We start from the raw sequence: 20,120 nt of genomic DNA, 5'->3' as shown, positions 1-20,120 counted from the left end.
AATAAGGACTCCAGTTTTGTTGAGGTTACCTGGGGTTTGGTGGAGGCTGGGGGAAGCGTTGGGGGATGCTCATTCGTCACCTTGGCAACCATGAAAGAGTCAGAGTCAAACAGGCTGACAAGGGGGGAGGAGGGTTCACTGGGCGGGGTCACGTCAAGCCAGAGGGAGGCTGATGGTGAGGCTGAGGCAGGGGGAGGTTCCTCATATTGGTCTCCATCCTTGAATGCAGAGCTACTCTCAGGCCCTGAGGGAAACCCTGAGAAGATGGAAGAAAAACAATTCTTTGTTTTGTATTTTAACACGATCAACTTAATTTTCTGATTGCTATACTGTTGTTTTTGTCTGACAATACCCATTCTAGTTTTGGATTATGTGCCTGTATGTGTGTGTGTGCGTCTTTTTTAATATAGATATTTTTCTCTGAGACGTTTTTTCTCCAGTACGTTGTAAATAGCTAAGCATCCCAAATTTGTGTACCAGCAGACTTAAGTTAAAGTAAATCTTTTAATATTTACTTTGGTCTAAGATTTTGTGAAAGTAACGCTTTTTAAAAGCTTCTGCACTAATGAATTTCATACCCAAATGTCATTTGCCAGAAAAATAATATTACAAATCCCACATGATTGTGACGTGCCTGATTTAAGACCTACAAGATTTTTTTGGTTCATGTTCTATTTTCTAAGATTCATTTTAAGAAACATTTGGTCCAGGTTGATACCTGTTGTTTTTGGGGTCTGTTTCATTTTTATTTTTTTCTCTTTTTCATTATGAATCACCTTTACTGTTTCTTACTTTTGCAACTCAATTTGAAGGGCGCCTCTAAAGTGCTGATGTTTAGTGTCCAGCATTCCCTACATGACAACATGAGTGTAAAATAAATCAGCTGCACAACTGTGGATTCTTTGTGATCCCCAAATTTCCATATGTATACAGTAAAAATGTTGTACTACATTGTGTTTTCCAACAAAAACACCTCAATAATTCAACATACCGGTATGTGTTACTGTTATCAAAGAGATCATATTTTCAGTTGATCAAGCACAATAAAGAAAGGAAATTTAAGAAAACTTGGATGTTGACAATAAAGAAATTATATTTAAAGCAAACCCAATTTAATATAAAAATGAAATGTCTTTATTTTTCCTTTTTAGTTGGTTTGAATTTCACAAACCTGTAATACACACATTTTATTATTAACCACAGATGTATATATGTTTTTAATGAACATTTGAAGCAAAGCTCCACACAGCTCAACTGTTTGAGTCAGACTGAGTTATACCACTACTACAGGAATTCTGCAAACAGTGCATCTGTTTTGCATGTTTATGCTGTTATTATAGCATAAAGGAAATTTATTCAGTGCAGACTTTTATATTTATTATTTTTTGACAGTGTTGGAGAATGCAGCCTTCAAGCCGAGAAAGAACCACCGCTTGTTGGCAGCAGTGCTGCTAAGCAACAGTGGAATAGGTATAATTTCAACTAGATTTATTACTACGGTGGCTTGTTAAGTCCAAAGGGACTCATGCTTTCTCCATTTGGTATGTATTCACACCTGAAGCAACGGCCCCAGAGTTCATTTGGGAGTGACCCACTTTTTATGGTGGTGTCAGTCTGCTCCAAACAAACTCTGGACCAGGTAATTTTTCACACCTGCACAAAATGTCAACAACAAGGGGGAAACAAGCTCAGATCTGTTTGAAACTGACCAAATGTGACAGGTGTGAATACACTCTTTAGCTTCAGTTGTTGTTCCAACACTTGAAACCATTGCTTTTATGGTTCAGTTTAAAGAATTGACTTAAACATGTGCAAATCTCACCTTTTTTGAGGCGGACTTTCTCCCGTCGACTCCCTTGCCTCTTGTTTTCAAAAGGCTGTCTGTTCCCATTTCCATATCCTCTTCCCTTGCGTGTTCCTACAAGCTGGTTCTCCTGATTCTGGGATGAACTCTTTAAACCCAGTCGAGCTCTCTCCCTGCTTGGGCCCATTTCAACTCTCACTGGGTTCAGACCCTCCAGGCCTGCCTCCTCATCACTGGGCCTGGGCAGAGGATGTAGGGCCCTGTGAGAGAGGAGTCCAGCTCCACTTTTAGCAGAACGGGTCCTCAGGCTACCGTGCCCCCTGCGATCCCTGCTAAAGCTTTGGCTCTGCAAAACCTGAACAGGATAGCGTAAAGCATTACTGCTTCCTGCTGAGGTTTGTGCCTTTCTCCTCCTGCCATGGTTAGCAGCAGTATCAGTACCTTGTGACAGAGCCTGGATGGCAAACAGAGACACCAGCAGCAGACTCCAGTAGATTGCCATTTTCTGTTCAACACGACACCACCTGCAGAGATGTAAATAAAAAATCTAAGCACTGATAATTTCACAGGAAGAACATTTAATCCTGAAAAACACACTACAAATAAAAATTCTAAAGGTGTTTTCACATCTACACTGACATTGGTTATGTTTATCAGAAACAAAAAATCAATACTTAAGCATTTTTCCACCAATGTATTTTTTTTATTTTAAGACCATTAATGCTTCCACATTTGCTGGTCAATGTTTATTGCTTGAAATTAGTTATTTTGTAATGTTTTCTCATTAAATGGAACATCTGCTTTGCATTTTCTGCTGCCAGGAAATTGGTTTGCATTGTTAACATGATGTTTAGTTTCTTGTTTGTCAGTTAGAGTAATTATTAATGTTATAGTGTAGGGGTAACTAATTAAAATTCACTGGGGTCAGTATAAAGAAAATCATCAATCAGTAAAAGTTCTGGGACACTTTTAATTATAATCTGTTACTTTAAGCAGAATTCAACACTGAATAAAAAAGCAGGTTTTTAGGCATCCATGTTATACGTTTGCAAATCTTTAAATAAAAATTGTTTTTTAAAGTAGTGAACATCAATTGTTTCGTAATATAGACAATTTCCTGATTCACATATTTTATAAAACACCTGAACTGACTGTTTATTTTTTTGTTTTTTTCTTTTTTCTGGCTTAATGAGAGCAGTGGGCTTTATGCTGCCCTGCAAGGCTTTAAACCTGAGTTTGATTGATGACAGAGCCATTCTCAAGCACATATCAAGGTGCTTATTCTGAGCCTGGATCCATATTTATTTTTGATTATGCTCATGGTGGAGATTCCTGCTTCACAGCAGTAGGTTGAGCCAAACATACTCAAAATGTGCAGGGTAATCTTTGAGCACACCACTTCAAATTTCTGTTTCTTCCAGCAGTCCACACTTTCTCTGCTTTCTTTTTCTCATTGTCTTCTCCTTCTTTCCAATTGCCCAGCTTGCCACATGTTTGCCTGCTGTGTCTAAAAGTAGCTAGAAGCAGCAACCCAGACCGACAGCTCATTGGCTGTATTACGTATAGCCTGGGTGTGAGAAGAACCACCTGTGTCTTAACCCTAAGCTTTTTGTTTACCTGTCAGCCATGTTAAAATTCAATGAAAATCATTTATTGTTTTAATATATTCATTAATATTGTTATTTTAACAAGAAAAGTAGCAGTGATAGCTGTGTCTCCTTTATATCTGATTTATTTTCCCAGGTTGTGTTATATCAATTTATTAAAAAAATACATCTCACTGAAAATTTGCGTGTTCATTTTCCTTTTTTGAATTAACTGGAATGTCACAACAAAATGCACAATGTAATGGGCCTCCTTTGGTATTAAATGATCAAATGAGTCCTGCACACTTACCTCTGTAGGTATACCACGTAAACCTGAGGAATCGTATCCTTTTATACATTTTTCAAAGCAAAACCAGAATCTTAAATCAATAAAGTTTATATGATATACTCATCAATTCACTCAGAATATTGTCTATTTTAAAAAAATACTTGTGTGTACACATTTTCACTGGTGTATCTTTATACATAACTCAATACAAGACACTGCACTTCGCTCATCTTTCATCACCGTCTATTTAGTCGTCCTGGGAGCCCTCCGTCTGCACCTTTCATTATGAATAGTCAACATATCTGTGAGATGTGACTGAACTGAAATATGAGGTGCAGTATAGCTGCATTACTGGTGCGTCATTACAATCTGATGTGATTAAAATATGTAGGGAACAAAACAGTGGGATGGAATATTTTTTTCTTTTTTTATTGCTACCTTACAATAGTAAAAACAGTTTCAGTTTAAATTCTGTTTACACATTATTGGACAGTTTCTTGTAGAAAGTTAAGATTTAGATTTAATCCATTTGACATTATTCAGCAAAAGTTTGAAAAATTTTATTTTTATAATAATTCAGCAATAATGTTAATTCAAAGCTTTATTATTAAATAACTCTATTACATTTATTTATTATTAAATTACTATACTTTATTTACTTTATTATTAAATTACTATATAAATTACTAGAAATATTTAAACATTGAAGTGATTCGCAAAAAGTTATCGCCAATATAAAAAATTTAAATCTGACCCTTTATAAACTTTTAGATATAAATTAAGGATAATAAAGCATGTTTAACTCTTTAATATCACTCATACTACCTGGTACTTTTTACCTAATTCACACAGCCTTTGTATTTTTTTTATTGGCTTTAAACTCTGCATGCATGGGTCTAATGGTTTGAACTGAGCATAGGAAAAAGTAAAACTCAACCAGTTGAGTCTAATATTGCTCTCTGGTCCAAAAATTGAAAAAGAAAAGCATGTGTTTCTATCTAATTTCTCTCCCTGCAACAAATAAAGGCTGCACTTTCAAAAAAAAAAAAATAAACTAGTTTTTTTATGGTGCAGTCATAGGTCATAACGATATTATTCAAACCACTAGAGGTTAAGCGTAGATATTTTTTTTTCCTCTTAGTAAAACTCATGTGAGATGACATGGTTCAGAATTGTTTGTTTTTGTCCTCGTTTTAAACTGACAATACAATCCATCGCCTTAGACAGTACAAACAGCTGTTATACTGTTGCAGCAGGCGGGTCCCTTGTGTTAAAAGACAAACTGCAGCGCAGGGCGCACAGAAAATCAATGAGTAAGAAGTATTGAGCTGTTAGTGATGGTGAGTGTGTGCTCTTTCTGAGCCTCGAAGGTTGGGTTGGGGGGGGGCAGATGAAGTCGTTGGTCTTTCATCACAGCAAGGAGAAAGAAGCACGCCATTCAGTACACATGGGACATTTAAGGCTTTCTGAAAACAACAACAAAAGAAGAGTAGCCATTGTGTGTGTGTGTGTGCAAATGGTGAAGAGGATAGTGCTGATGTCAGGGGAAATTTGCAGTGTGAGTGTAAGTATCACTCATGGGATTTAGAGGAGGTGTGTGTCAATGACCCTATGGGACCTAAACCAGCTGGCAGCGTGTGGCTGGTACTAGGGGGAGTTTTTTTATTACTTTCATTGGTGTCAAAGGGCAAGGTTATCAGCTGTGTCATAGCTAAGATTTAGCTAGAACAGATTTTGATTGTTAAATCCTAGAAGACAAATTATATAATATTGTTGTGAAAAAAAAAATCTGAAATAATTTACTAGATATTTTATGTTGAATTCCATTTAAATATACTTAAGTAATCTCAAAATGAAATTAAATGTTCTAGTAACTCCTAGGGTTTATTTCAGATGTTGTAGGCAGTCTTGAACAGATTTAGAGAATCCTCAGACTGAAGACACTTTGTTGTTGTTGTTTAAAATCTTCTGAAGAGGAGGCTCATTGTTGTCCTTAATGGTTTTCACCTTATGATCAGTGATGGGACTAACGGCGTTGAAAGTAACGACGTTACTAACGCCGTTACCTTGTTTTAGTAACGAGTAATCTAACTAATTACTTTGACTGTAACTATAACGCAGTTACCATTGCAGACACCCCGTTACTGCGCGTTACTCAGGTCGCACAATGAACCTTTTTTCATGATAGGACTCGTGCGCAGCTGCGTGAAGCTGACACCCCACCCACGTCAAAAAACTCTGCAAATAGACTGAATGGTTAGTGCAACGTTAGTGAAGATTTGTGCAGAAAAAAATATTGTTTGTGCTACTTTTGTTTAAGAGATATTAAAGATTATTTTTAGGTCATCCAGAGGTGCGCGCCTTGTCATGAGAGAGGGGAGGATGAGAAAGGCTGATGTATAGTGAGATTCCGTCTGTCAGTTGGGTAGGCGGGTGTCTCCGCTGGTGGGTGTTAACGTACAGATACACAGAGAGATGGAGAGTGAGGATGACTTCAGCAGCAAAACAGCGTTTTCCACATGGAAATACCGGCGTTAGGTCGAGCTGCGTTTCCCCATCACATACGGTTTCCCCTGCATCTCCGCACAGCGCAGGCGGCACGAATCACCGCACACGCGACAGGAAACGCGCATGCTCGCTAAAGGCGCGCAACAGTCGCCCTGTGCTCGCGCCACAGGAGAACTATGGAGAACGTGAACGATCAAATGATAGCCTATATGGAGAAAGGGAGAAATATGGATGGATGGATGGATGGATGGACGGATGGATGGATACTCTGCCTTCTCAACCTACTGTATTTTTTATTTTAAACATTATTTGATGGCCTTTGTGGCAGGGATGGAGATCCATATTTTATGTCACACACAGAGTATAGATAGATAGATAGATAGATAGATAGATAGATAGATAGATAGATAGATAGATAGATAGATAGATAGATAGATAGATAGATAGACAGACAGACAGACAGATAGACAGATAGACAGATAGATAGATAGATAGATAGATAGATAGATAGATAGATAGATAGATAGATAGATAGATAGATAGATAGATAGATAGATGTTGCAGTACACAGGATTTCAGAATTAGACATCCCCAGTTATTAATTCCATATACTCACCAGATCTGAATGCCCTGTTATAAAACTTCACATCGCGTTCCCCCCTGATGTCATTTATGTTGAGTTGCAATAAATGCAAAACTCTCTGCAGGTTCTTGTCTTTGTCGTTCGCTCTATTCAGCTGGCTTTGGAAAGCCAGCTGAATAGAGCGAACGTAAACGCAAAAGTAACGCAATAGTTACTTTTACTAGTAACTAGTTACTTTTATTGTGGAGTAACTCAGTTAGTAACTCAGTTACTTTTTGGGAGAAGTAACTAGTAACTATAACTAATTACTTTTTCAAAGTAACGTGCCCAACACTGCTTATGATAAATTCTTTTTGTTGTGAAATAAACTCCAGAGGTTCTAGAGGAGTTCTTAGAACAGAGCTGGCCTTCTTAATTAGATTTTTGAGCTTTTTTAAGTCATTAGGTCTAATTACCCCATTACCCCAGCAGATGATGGCAGAAGAGATCACACCCTCCAAAACAGACTAATAGAACATATACAACATCTTGTTGCAAACATCAAAATATCTAAGATTCCACTAGAAGTCTGCTCTGTCCTTTCATACACATATTTTTTTCTTTTATCTGGTTTCTTTATAAAAAATAAATTCAGGTTCTTTCAAAAGAGTGGACTGCTGCTCCTCCACGTCAAGAGGAGCCAGTTGAGGTGGCTTGGGCATCTGGTTAGGATGCCTCCTGGACGTCTCCCTAGTGAGGTGTTCTAGACAGGACCAGGGGGAGATCCAGGACACGCTGGAGGGACTGTGATTCTCGGCTGGCCTGGGAGCGCCTTGGCGATCCCCTGAAGGAGCTGACCCAAGTGGCTGGGGAGAGGGACATCTGGTCCCTCCCTACCGAAGCTGCCCCGTGACCCGACCCCAGATACACGGAAGAGATGGATGGATGGATGGATGGATGGATGGATGGAGGGATGGATGGATGGATGGATGGATGGATGGATGGATGGATGGATGGATGGATGGATGGATGGATGGATGGATGGATGGATGGATGGATGGATGGATGGATGGATTCTTTCAAAACATATTACTATTTAATATAACTTCCTGTGGCTTAATTCCTCAATACAAATGATTTATGTCTGAAATAGAAATAACTATTAAAACCATCTTTATTTTCATGTATATCTGGGTGATGAGGACTCTGGAGGTAGGGGTTCATTCTGTAACTGGTTGGTTTCAGCCCCTGTTCTTTCCGTCTCAGTTGTTGTGTCCTTGAGCAACACACTTTAGCCACCTACTGAATATATGGCAGCCCCACTTCTGTCAGTCTGCCCTGCGGCAGCTGTGCCTCATTGTAGCTTACCACCGTTAGCGTGTGAATGACTGATTGTCGGAGTAAAATGCTTTAAGGTCTTAGTCTTAAAAAAATGAAGGGCATTTACAATAGCTGTAATTTTGTTAGTAATGGTACCTTTTTTTAAATAAAATAAAAATGTTCACCTAAAAGTAACCTACTTATAGGTTTAATGGTTTGTAACCAACAATCTGCCAGGTAAAATAAAAGGGTCAGAATTGTCAAAAACTGATTGAATAGGAGCAGCTTTGATTAAGCAGGTAGTCAAACAACTGGGTGTTAACAGTTTTTGAGTTGGACAATATAGCTTTCCCTGAGCACAGAGAGAGATGGGTTTTTATGCAAAAACAGAATTTATCTGGAATATTCATCATAAACAATTGCTTCTCTCATCCTGTCAAAGCAGACACAGCCACTGTTGAAAAGCTGTGGGCTTCAGACGTCATTCTCTCCATGCATACATGTTTTTTTTTAACAATACGATTCTTCTATCTTTGTCTCCCGCTCCACAGGAGGCAGCCGCTGAGAAAGTCTGATTTATTTTTCTGTAAAGAATGACATCCTCTTTGTCTGTTTTATTTTTTGTATATATGCTTAATCACAACCCACTGTTTAACAGTGTCTTTAGATAGCAAACTAATGTAACTGATTAAGGGCAAAAGAAGGGCAATAAATATAACCAAGTACTATCTTGCATGCTAACAGCTGAGTGTCATTAGTTAGAAGAGACACATATCCAATATTTAGATACAATCAATGATTCATCCTAAGCTGTGTGTCTGCTGTTTTTAAACATGCAGCTCTGTGGTTAACACAGCTGTAATTATATGTATCAAAGGAACAATATCAGGCTAATGTCACACAAATACAAAAGGGGCTGAAGGGGCTACAGTTCCCAAAATCTCACAACATACATGGTAATGTTAGTTCATATGTAAGGAGTCTCTCAGTTGTTTTATATTGGAAGGCATGTTAGCTATGATCATTTTTAACCAGTCATGAAATATAAAGAATATAACTATTATAAAAGCTTTACAACCAATAGTATGTAAGATGCTTTGAAGAAAATTAAGTTTAACACACAATGATAAGGCATAAAGCAATCCCTAAATAATTGTTTATAATATAGATAAATAAATATATATATATATATATATATATATATATATATATATATATATATATATATATATATATATATATATATATATACACTATATTGCCAAAAGTATTTGCTCACCTGCCTTGACTCACATATGAGCTTAAGTGACATCCCGTTCCTAATCCATAGGGTTCAATATGACGTCGGTCCACCCTTTGCAGCTAGAACAGCTTCAACTCTTCTGGGAAGGCTGTCCACAAGGTTTAGGAGTGTGTTTATGGGAATTTTTGACCATTCTTCCAGAAGCGCATTTGTGAGGTCGCACACTGATGTTGGACGAGAAGGCCTGGCTCTCAGTCTCCGCTCTAATTCATCCCAAAGGTGTTCTATCGGGTTGAGGTCAGGACTCTGTGCAGGCCAGTCAAGTTCATCCACACCAGACTCTGTCATCCATGTCTTTATGGACCTTGCTTTGTGCACTGGTGCACAGTCATGTTGGAAGAGGAAGGGGCCAGCTCCAAACTGTTCCCACAAAGTTGGGAGCATGGAATTGTCCAAAATGTCTTGGTATGCTGAAGCAGTCAGAGTTCCTTTCACTGGAACTAAGGGGCCAAGCCCAGCTCCTGAAAAACAACCCCACACCATAATCCCCCCTCCACCAAACTTTACACTTGGCACAATGCAGTCAGACAAGTACCGTTCTCCTGGCAACCGCCAAACCCAGACCCGTCCATCAGATTGCCAGATGGAGAAGCGCGATTCGTCACTCCAGAGAACGCGTCTCCACTGCTCTAGAGTCCAGTGGCGGCGTGCTTTACACCACCGCATCCGACGCTTTGCATTGCACTTGGTGATGTATGGCTTGGATGCAGCTGCTCGACCATGGAAACCCATTCCATGAAGCTCTCTGCGCACTGTTCTTGAGCTAATCTGAAGGCCACATGAAGTTTGGAGGTCTGTAGTGATTGACTCTGCAGAAAGTTGGCGACCTCTTCGCACTATGCGCGTCAGCATCCGCTGACCCCGCTCCGTCAGTTTACGTGGCCTACCACTTCGTGGCTGAGTTGCTGTCGTTCCCAAACACTTCCATTTTCTTATAATACAGCTGACAGTTGACTGTGGAATATTTAGGAGCGAGGAAATTTCACGACTGGATTTGTTGCACAGGTGGCATCCTATCACAGTTCCACGCTGGAATTCACTGAGCTCCTGAGAGCGACCCATTCTTTCACAAATGTTTGTAAAAACAGTCTGCATGCCTAGGTGCTTGAATTTATACACCTGTGGCCATGGAAGTGATTGGAACACCTGATTCCAATAATTTGGATGGGTGAGCAAATACTTTTGGCAATATAGTGTATATATATATACACTATATTGCCAAAAGTATTTGCTCACCTGCCTTGACTCACATATGAGCTTAAGTGACATCCCGTTCCTAATCCATAGGGTTCAATATGACGTCGGTCCACCCTTTGCAGCTAGAACAGCTTCAACTCTTCTGGGAAGGCTGTCCACAAGGTTTAGGAGTGTGTTTATGGGAATTTTTGACCATTCTTCCAGAAGCGCATTTGTGAGGTCGCACACTGATGTTGGACGAGAAGGCCTGGCTCTCAGTCTCCGCTCTAATTCATCCCAAAGGTGTTCTATCGGGTTGAGGTCAGGACTCTGTGCAGGCCAGTCAAGTTCATCCACACCAGACTCTGTCATCCATGTCTTTATGGACCTTGCTTTGTGCACTGGTGCACAGTCATGTTGGAAGAGGAAGGGGCCAGCTCCAAACTGTTCCCACAAAGTTGGGAGCATGGAATTGTCCAAAATGTCTTGGTATGCTGAAGCATTCAGAGTTCCTTTCACTGGAACTAAGGGGCCAAGCCCAGCTCCTGAAAAACAACCTCACACCATAATCCCCCCTCCACCAAACTTTACACTTGGCACAATGCAGTCAGACAAGTACCGTTCTCCTGGCAACCGCCAAACCCAGACCCGTCCATCAGATTGCCAGATGGAGAAGCGCGATTCGTCACTCCAGAGAACGCGTCTCCACTGCTCTAGAGTCCAGTGGCGGCGTGCTTTACACCACCGCATCCGACGCTTTGCATTGCACTTGGTGATGTATGGCTTGGATGCAGCTGCTCGACCATGGAAACCCATTCCGTGAAGCTCTCTGCGCACTGTTCTTGAGCTAATCTGAAGGCCACATGAAGTTTGGAGGTCTGTAGTGATTGACTCTGCAGAAAGTTGGCGACCTCTTCGCACTATGCGCGTCAGCATCCGCTGACCCCGCTCCGTCAGTTTACGTGGCCTAACACTTCGTGGCTGAGTTGCTGTCGTTCCCAAACACTTCCATTTTCTTATAATACAGCTGACAGTTGACTGTGGAATATTTAGGAGCGAGGAAATTTCACGACTGGATTTGTTGCACAGGTGGCATCCTATCACAGTTCCACGCTGGAATTCACTGAGCTCCTGAGAGCGACCCATTCTTTCACAAATGTTTGTAAAAACAGTCTGCATGCCTAGGTGCTTGAATTTATACACCTGTGGCCATGGAAGTGATTGGAACACCTGATTCCAATAATTTGGATGGGTGAGCAAATACTTTTGGCAATATAGTGTATATATATATATATATATATATATATATATATATATATATATATTAGGCTTGTCCCGATCCGATCCACGTATCGGATCGGGACGCCGATATTGGCAAAAAAATGCGTATCGGCAAAGCATGTAAAATGCCGATCCAGTTTTTTGATTGAAACGATCCATTCCACTATTTTGCGCCAGTGTTTCCCTGTTTTGCATTTTTATTAAAACTTACAGTAATACTTGCACCTTTAACTGTTTACGGCTTTACTGTTCACTGTGCAATTTCAGATTGCTATTCATAATTTTGTCCAGTTTGTGTTTATCTCTTAATAAACAGGTAAGTTTGTTGTTACCAATCATTGTGTTTTATTCAATCTCACCTAATTCAGCTGGCTAGATGTTATCAAGAGTACTAAAACCCTTTTCAACATGAGTCTTACAACTAAGGCTAAATACTTTAACTTAAACTTAAATACATGCTCGGATAGGCTGGTATCGGCCAGTATCGGTATCGGATCGGAAGTCCAAAAACAATATCGGTATCGGATCGGAAGTGCAAAAACCTGGATCGGGACATCTCTAATATATATATATATATATATATATATATATATATATATATATATATATATATATATATATATATATAAAGGACAGGTTTTAAGTATTTAGTGGTACTTGAAAAAGCAGACATGTGTGCAAACTTGCATTCAGAGAAATGCATCTCTAACACCAAAAACCAATGTAATTAGTGATTATTAAGAGTTAATTGGATCAATTTGCGACAAAATATCTCTGTAATCCAAAATCCAGAAATTTTTACATAAATAAATGCACTCCTAATTTCACTGTGTCACCAAAGAAATTTGGCAAATTTGTTTGTATTGCTTTTTTTGCTTTTAAAAAAATAGAATGTAAAAAAAAGTTTTAAAAAACAAAAGATTTAGGAAAAAAACTAAACATTAAAAGCATTTTTTTTTTTTTACTTTTACCCCTTAAAGCATCGACTTCTATTAATCAGTTATATAGATTTGAACACATTAAAAAAGTTAGCACAATTAATTGCATTTTTTATATACCGGTATATTAAATTCCAGAGCAGAAACCTTTGTATCCATGGTTTCTTGTACACCCATAAATGATGCACTAGCAAAGAAGCGAGCGTTGGTGAACTGTAGGTATTAAAACTTAAAATTTATCTCAGAACAACTAATGTTAAGGTAAGCTGAGAGTTTTGAAACGCTAATGTCAGCAGCACAAACTCTCCAGCCAGCTAACATCAGATAAGATGCCAAGCTTCAGAGCCAAAATAAGGAAGTATACATAAAAAGAACTAAAGAACTCTACAGGTCAAATGGACATAGATTGTTTGTCTTAGAAGTTGGATTAAGGAGAGAAAGCCTGGGTTGACATGCAGTATTTAACTTCTGTTTACAGTAAATATTAAACTCTTAAAAGCAATATAGTATGTATTGTTGCTTTATATTTTTTTACCTTATCTAATAGAAGCAATTGTTCTATATTTAATAATCATGCTGTGTTTACTTCACATCTCTAGAGAAGGGATTTTTCAAAGTTGCATAAAATATCAAGGGTATTTAATGAAAAGCTAAATGATTATATATGATTATAATATATAATAAAGTTTTTTAATTTAATAGTTTTTCACTTTCTCAATATATAATTTGTTCAATTAAAATGCACTTAATTTTGTTTTTGCAAGTACAGACCCTGTAATTAACTCGATTAAACATTTAAACAAATTCCTATCACTAATTGTAACAAGTTAAGGGCGTGTTTAACATCTAATTGTCAGTCAGGTCGTATTTACTTCTTGCTTTGCTATACTCACTAGCTCCAGTTTCAGAGTGACTTTATAAGAGCAAAAATGGTCTTTTTAGAAGTATCCCTTCTCAACCTGACAAAGATAGCTGGTGGATTGCTCCTTTTTCTTCCTTTGAGTGGAAGAAATCAAAGGGTAAATGCTCTGTTTGTAGAAAGTGACACAAAGCATAATCACCTGCACAGCAGACAAAAGCAGAAGCTTCACAACAACATGGCCCTTCAAAGAAACAAGGTTTCTCAATAAAAAAAAAGAAAAATGCGATGCTTCCATAGAAACAGAAGGCCTCCCTATCAAATCTGAGGCCTGAATAGACCTGTCAACTGAAATGGAAAGCGACTGAGTATCTCAGTAAAGCAGTGCCCTGTTTTCCTCTCAGACTTTCATGCGCTGCTAAACAGGTGGCCCTTTGAGGAGATGCAGGGTGAGGGTGATAATGGAGCACTCTGGGTGGTATTCTGGATTTTAAGCACAGCCTCTAGTGTGTTATAAACAACCACAGCCTCCTGCTGGTGCTGTGTATTAAAACAAGCGCATGTGTTGTTCATGAAGCACAGCAGGACAAGCATCTGCAACGAGGTCATGGGACGCCAATACGGGTGTCTTGACAGGTTTCTTTATTAACTTTTCCAAAGAGAGTAATCAAATACTTGGATAGTGATATTTAAGCTTCAACTGAAACTATTAGAGAAGGATAAAAACGATCCTTGAATTTCAAGATTCAAAATGAAGATGTTTTCTGCCAGATTGATTTCGGGCAGTTTTGCCTAATGCTAGCTATTTAATTTCATGCACCAATCAAAGTGCTGCAAAAAATTCAGTTTTAAGGTTTTTTACTCCAGAAATATTTAAGCTTTAGTAATGCTCTGCAGAACTGATTTTTAAAAGAACACAAACCCTCACTCTAGAGTGTGCTGATATGAAGTTAGCTTAACTATTTTATAATAAATTACCGTTAAGTTACCAGGACCAGGCTTTCATACAAATGCCTATAGTTACTTAAGTCTATTTACCATACTGTTCAATAATACATTTATTTATATAATTGCGCTAAGTATTAAGACATCTACATGCATGTCATTTTAAGCAATGAATATCCTAAAAGATCAATTTAAAGAAATAAAAACAGGTTGCACCATTTTGTTACATTTATTATTATTATCATATAAATATGCTACATTACATTGAGTGAGAGCATTTATATCCTTAAGTTTTTTGAATATGTTGAAATGTAAAATAGCTTCTATTTCAGGGGTTCAGATTTGACATATTAAGCAGATTTTGTAGCAGCTAGAAATAAAGCAAAACTAGCTTTGAAACTGAAAAGTTCTTAACCAGTAAACGTATTTAACTGTAATATGATGCACCTGGGTTTGAATCCCGGTTGTACCAGGAAGGGCGTCCGAAGTAAAAACTTGGCATTTCTGTAAGGAACTTTCAGAAATGAAGTAGAAAATATCAGCAAAGAGACGATACAAAAGAATGCAGCTGATCTGGTATAAGGATTACCTGCACATTACAAAAAAAAAACAATATGAAAGAAAATATATTTGTCATGAAGAAACTAATTTCAAATAATTGTTTGATAAAATCTCCTTTGCATGATCATATTTCATGTGGATATATTTCACACAAATGGTATTAAGGTTACAAACGCCTGGACTTTAGCCACCAATAAGGAAGTACTCTTGGAAGGCATCATAAGTGGACGATGATGTGCAATGGCTGAAAAACCTGAAATGTGTTGCCGGATATTGTGATTCTCATGTCTTATTTTTTTTAGGAACATGTTGGGGTTTTTTTGGAATGGAAACTTTCTAATACGATTACTATAATACACAATAAAAAGGGATCAAGGTTCTATCGTCATATAAATTTATGATGCATGCTCTTTATTATATCATCAATACTTTTCATCTAAACAAAACACAGTAAAGGTTAAGTTACTCATTTTAGATCTTATCTCTACTGTCCACTCAGTCACAAAACTTGTGACATCAATTTCACTATCGAAACTCTATGAATGTCCACAGGGACTCCCTGTAAACATCTGTGCACGTCTCCCACTTTTTATTTTCCTGCTAACTGCAGCAGCAATGCTCCATCCAAAGGGTGACACTAAACTCCGAAAAACCAGGTCACAAACGAAGAGAAATTCAATTGTGACATGTTTTGTGTTTTCTCAAATATATGAATCATTTTTCATACAGGAACAAGTATAGCAAAAAAAATTGATGTTGTTGTGAAAAATAACCTATTTTTTTCATAAAGTTAACTTTGTCTTCTTCCCTGACAAAAACAATGAAGCTACAATAAAAAAACCCTACATTGCTTATTGAAACACTTTTTTCTATCTAATAGTAGTAAAGGTAAGTTGGTCAGGTTTGGAAAATAACAAGTAAGTTAGGGACCTTAGAGAGGCGAAAAAATTAATCATGAATGCTCATTAAATACAAATGAAGCAGGTGTGATGGGTGATATGCAGCTCGCTCAGAAAATGGACCCCGCCACACACACCATAGGCCTAGCTTCAGGCCTAATAGAACAAAAGGTTGGTCCTAGATTAGATTAATTTAATAAATATTCATGATTTAGGTTAATAATCAAATAATCACCCTTTTCAAAAAATGCACTTGTTATTTTTCACAATAAATGACACTCGAATACTTTAAATCAAATTAAGCATCCTCTTTCTCCTTCAAATATAAAAAAAAAACCTGTGAAGATGAGAAGATTGTATTTATCATAACACAGAATGAGAGAGCGTTAACTAAATAAATATTGACTGAAAGAAGAAGAAAAAGTCATGATACCAATTTGGTCTTCCTTAAGCTGAGTCTTAATGCTTGATCAAAATCTCTGCTCTTTACCATCGTATACTGACTCTATTAATGTTTAAACTCAGCAGCGTACAGAGGGGGAAAAATGTGCACTACGATTTAAAATGTAATAAAATCTTCAAATCAATTCTATATTCTTCGGAAACCAGGGCAGAGAGGCCGGAATTGAGCTGCAATAGTTTACATTTGTGGAAAACATAATTTATATGTATGACTGTGTGTGGTGGGAGCTTTCATAAGCACAGCACATGGTGCGAGATGGCCATCTGGGAGACATAAATCAAAGTAGTGTGTGTAAGTGTAAAATGATTGGTAATCTTGCAACAAATTGCAAAGCGGGCCCCTATTGGAGTGCGGGATGATTAAGCTGTGATGAGATCAGAGACCTCTCTCAAGTCTGTGATCAACTGGTCAGTCCCTTAAGCAATGCGGTGCTCCAGTAACTGACTTGTTATAAAAATATACTTAACAGGGCCTGAACCCAGATCCGTGGCAGAGACAGAGGGTTAGAAAAAGAGAGGCGATGATGCGGAACAGGCGACCCTGGTATTAAACTGCTGCATGTGTGCATCTTTCAGCTCCACCTGCTGTGACACCAAACCTCGAGAAGCCATCTGCTCCTGTTGTTTTATCTCTTGGAGGAACCAGCGGGGCCATAAGGATCCCGCAAACAAAGACTCCAGAAACAAGCTGTTCAAGGCGCGCAGTCATCTTAGACAGATACCATTTTTAGGACGTCTTTTGTTTTTGTCTGTGCAACGACATGAATTTAAAATCAAGCACATTCTTACGAGAAAATGTGTGCAACTCATAAGCCAGGTATTTACCAGCCTTTGGAGCATATGCCTAATTTGTTAATTTAATCCTGCACGTTAAAATAAAACCAAAGGTCAATTTGTGAGTGTTTGGCTTTAGAGTAATAAAGAAGAAAAACTCTCAAAGCTTCATGGATCACTAAAGTGTACATTTGAAACAGACTTAACATATAATGAAAGGGAAAATCTAAAATTAATCAGAGGGAAAAATTAATGTTGAAAACACAAACAGGCTTTGCACTGCATAATGCAATATCGCTATGCAATGAAGAAATAATGAAGCATGTTTGATTCATAAACGCTTACTTTTATATTTCTTAGTTTGACTAAAAATAAATCTAATCGGTGGCACTGAGCAATTATACATATCTCAATAAAACTGGAGCAAATTACTCAGCCAGTTAATGGCACTGCACAGTAAATATGTCTGCCAGGCTGCAGCTAACACCATAAAACTTCATTTCCTTAGGGGCCAATACCACTGACTTCAGCACAATAAAACTGCTTTGTCTGTCAAATCCTCCACAATCTTTGGTGGGATTCACACATTGACTAGGGGCGATTTTTGTAGCTTGTAGGTGTGGAAAGTGAAGGCCCTTGGAAGAGAAAATAGGAGCCATAAGGAAGGTCCATCTGTCAGCAGCAGAAGCACAGCAGAGAGCAGCGAAGACACAAAACAATTAGGTGGTAATATGGTTGCAGGTAGAACAGCTGCAGGTCGAAAGCAGAACATTGTCTCCAAAGCGAAGCAACATTGACAGCATCTTGTTGGGGGATTTGTGCGAGTGCAACAACACTTGAACTGCATAAATCCCTGCATACACACAACTCGCAGCAAAGAGACCTCCTCTCACACCCACACAGAGGCAAGTTCCAGAAATGTTGCGAGACACAAGCAGCACCAAGATGGGAAATAAGAGGCATCCCACTGAGAGAAGTGAGAAGGAGAGAGACAAATGAAAAGGGAGGAGGAGAGGGTGAGAAACGAGAGGAAAAAGACTAAATGAGATGTAGCAAACAGAATAAAAGTGGTAAAGAAATAGAAATTGATGATTTATCCTGTCAATGTTGGAACGTTGTTTCTAAGCTGCCTGTTTATTTGGAGCTGGAACACCAAACACATCAAAGCTTTGGCTGCAGCAACCAGCAACAAAACTTGCACTCTGCTGACCCCTGAAATGTGGACACCTGTGTCTGTATGTGGACACGCCATGTGGGAACGGTTTGACCTGCCAGCAGGGGGGAAACGCTCCTGTTTGGACATTACTAAGTGAAGCATGCAAACTAATTATATGAACCCCAAATTGTCCCTCCACCTCAGCTTCTCCTCCTCCTCTTCATGAAGCAAACAGCACTCGCTGGCCTCACTGGCCAGTGTTGAGCGATCACACAGATGCAGCCACATTTGGCAACACTCAAAACAAAACATGAAGCATTGGTGAAGGAGAAGAATGGATGATCAACAATTATCTCACTCAGGGTGAACGAAGAAGGGATGCAGCTCATGTTGAGATTGTTTTTGTAAACCTTACAATGAAATCTGACAAAAAAAAGATGATATTTGAAAAACTCTCCATTACAAAGTAGATAGATAATAGATAGTCTTCTTTTTTACAAAAACACCAGAGAAAAGGGATATAGGTTGAGAATTCACTTGACGAAGTGTCCTTGTCCTTATTTGATAAGAGTTTCAGTCTAATCATTATTTAAACAGGATTTTTCTTGTCTTGCAACTGTTTTTCTGCTGATTGAGAACTCTAGAAGTTGCATTTTGCAACCTATTTTTTTATCACTGTCGCTTCATCACTCATTCACACATTGTTTGGTTTGTAGAACAAACCATGAACTGTAAAGAGGAGATAATCTTTCATTCTTTCTTTTTTTTTTTTTTTTGTGAAATCCCTGTCAAATATTTTATACTTGTTAGTAATTTTCATTGTAAAAGCTTAATTTACTGATTATTGGTTTATTGGTGTGAAACTAAATATGATGTGTTTATAGCCCAAATCTTGATTAAGTTACACTTTAATCAAACTGCTGTTGTGTTTTTTTAATCGGATAAACACTGTGGACTTATTTCCATTAATAAAGTTAGGCTTATATCAGACTGCTAAGTCGTTTAAGCGTCTCTAAATTGCTTCAATGGATGGAAAACCGTTAATCATCTACATCATGACATGCAATCGATTCAATACAGCATCTAAACGCAATGCCTGTGAAATCCTTTTTTCTTACTTTAAGTTGGTTTGTCGTTTTCCTTTGATTGCGTCTCGGATGTCTGGATCATATGGCTTCAGGTGGGACGCAGACGCAGCGCAGGAGCAGCAAGACCAGCAGGAGCGGTGAAACCTCGGTGGTCTGCGCTCTAGGATGATGTGCCGAGCGTCCGGACTTTCTCCTCCCCCTTATGGAAGAGGAAAGACAGCGGATCGGGGAGCGCGCTCACGAGTGCGCGTCAGCGGCACGAGGACCGATGCGTCTCCGAGGCGCAGGAGAGGCAGGAGCTCAATACCTTTAATTTATAAAGTAAGAAAAACAGGCAGCAGCTTTGATCAGGGACACTGAGGAAGTCTACATAAAACTGCTGGTTAAGTTTTTATTTTCAGAGAGCTGGAGAAACCTCTTTGTTTATAAAAGGAAATATAGATTTTTTTTATGTAAATAATTTTATTAAGCTTATAAATAATTTATTTGCCCATGACTCTCATGATATTTGACTTCAGCTACACTTGTCACAGTAAACAGCAATATATACTTTTGTTTTTCTTTTCCTTTTTTTTTTTATATAAAGGCAAACACTTTCTGTGGTGGCTG

The 20,120-nt window shown here is 38.4% G+C and overlaps 1 protein-coding gene across 2 annotated transcripts in view; it reads right to left on the bottom strand.

The window, feature by feature from the left end:
* draxina (dorsal inhibitory axon guidance protein a) overlaps positions 1-19,706 on the bottom strand; it is a 30,333-nt gene extending 10,627 nt beyond the window's left edge. Inside the window, exons 1-3 of one of the 2 annotated variants that reach the window (XM_038280876.1) lie at positions 19,542-19,706; positions 1,823-2,328; positions 30-256 (exon numbers count right to left, since the gene is read on the bottom strand). In XM_038280876.1, coding sequence (XP_038136804.1) covers positions 30-256; positions 1,823-2,306 — 711 coding nt within the window. In that variant the 5' untranslated portion in view covers positions 2,307-2,328; positions 19,542-19,706. The remainder of the gene's footprint in view (positions 1-29; positions 257-1,822; positions 2,329-19,541) is intronic. The other variant, XM_038280875.1, reaches the window with a different exon arrangement.
* Between the last annotated feature and the right edge of the window lie 414 nt (positions 19,707-20,120).

The sequence above is a fragment of the Cyprinodon tularosa genome, unplaced genomic scaffold, assembly GCF_016077235.1.
Source record: "Cyprinodon tularosa strain WSP-4 unplaced genomic scaffold, ASM1607723v1 ctg165, whole genome shotgun sequence".
NCBI lineage: Eukaryota > Metazoa > Chordata > Actinopteri > Cyprinodontiformes > Cyprinodontidae > Cyprinodon > Cyprinodon tularosa.
This window is presented reverse-complemented; position numbering and strand designations above follow the sequence as displayed.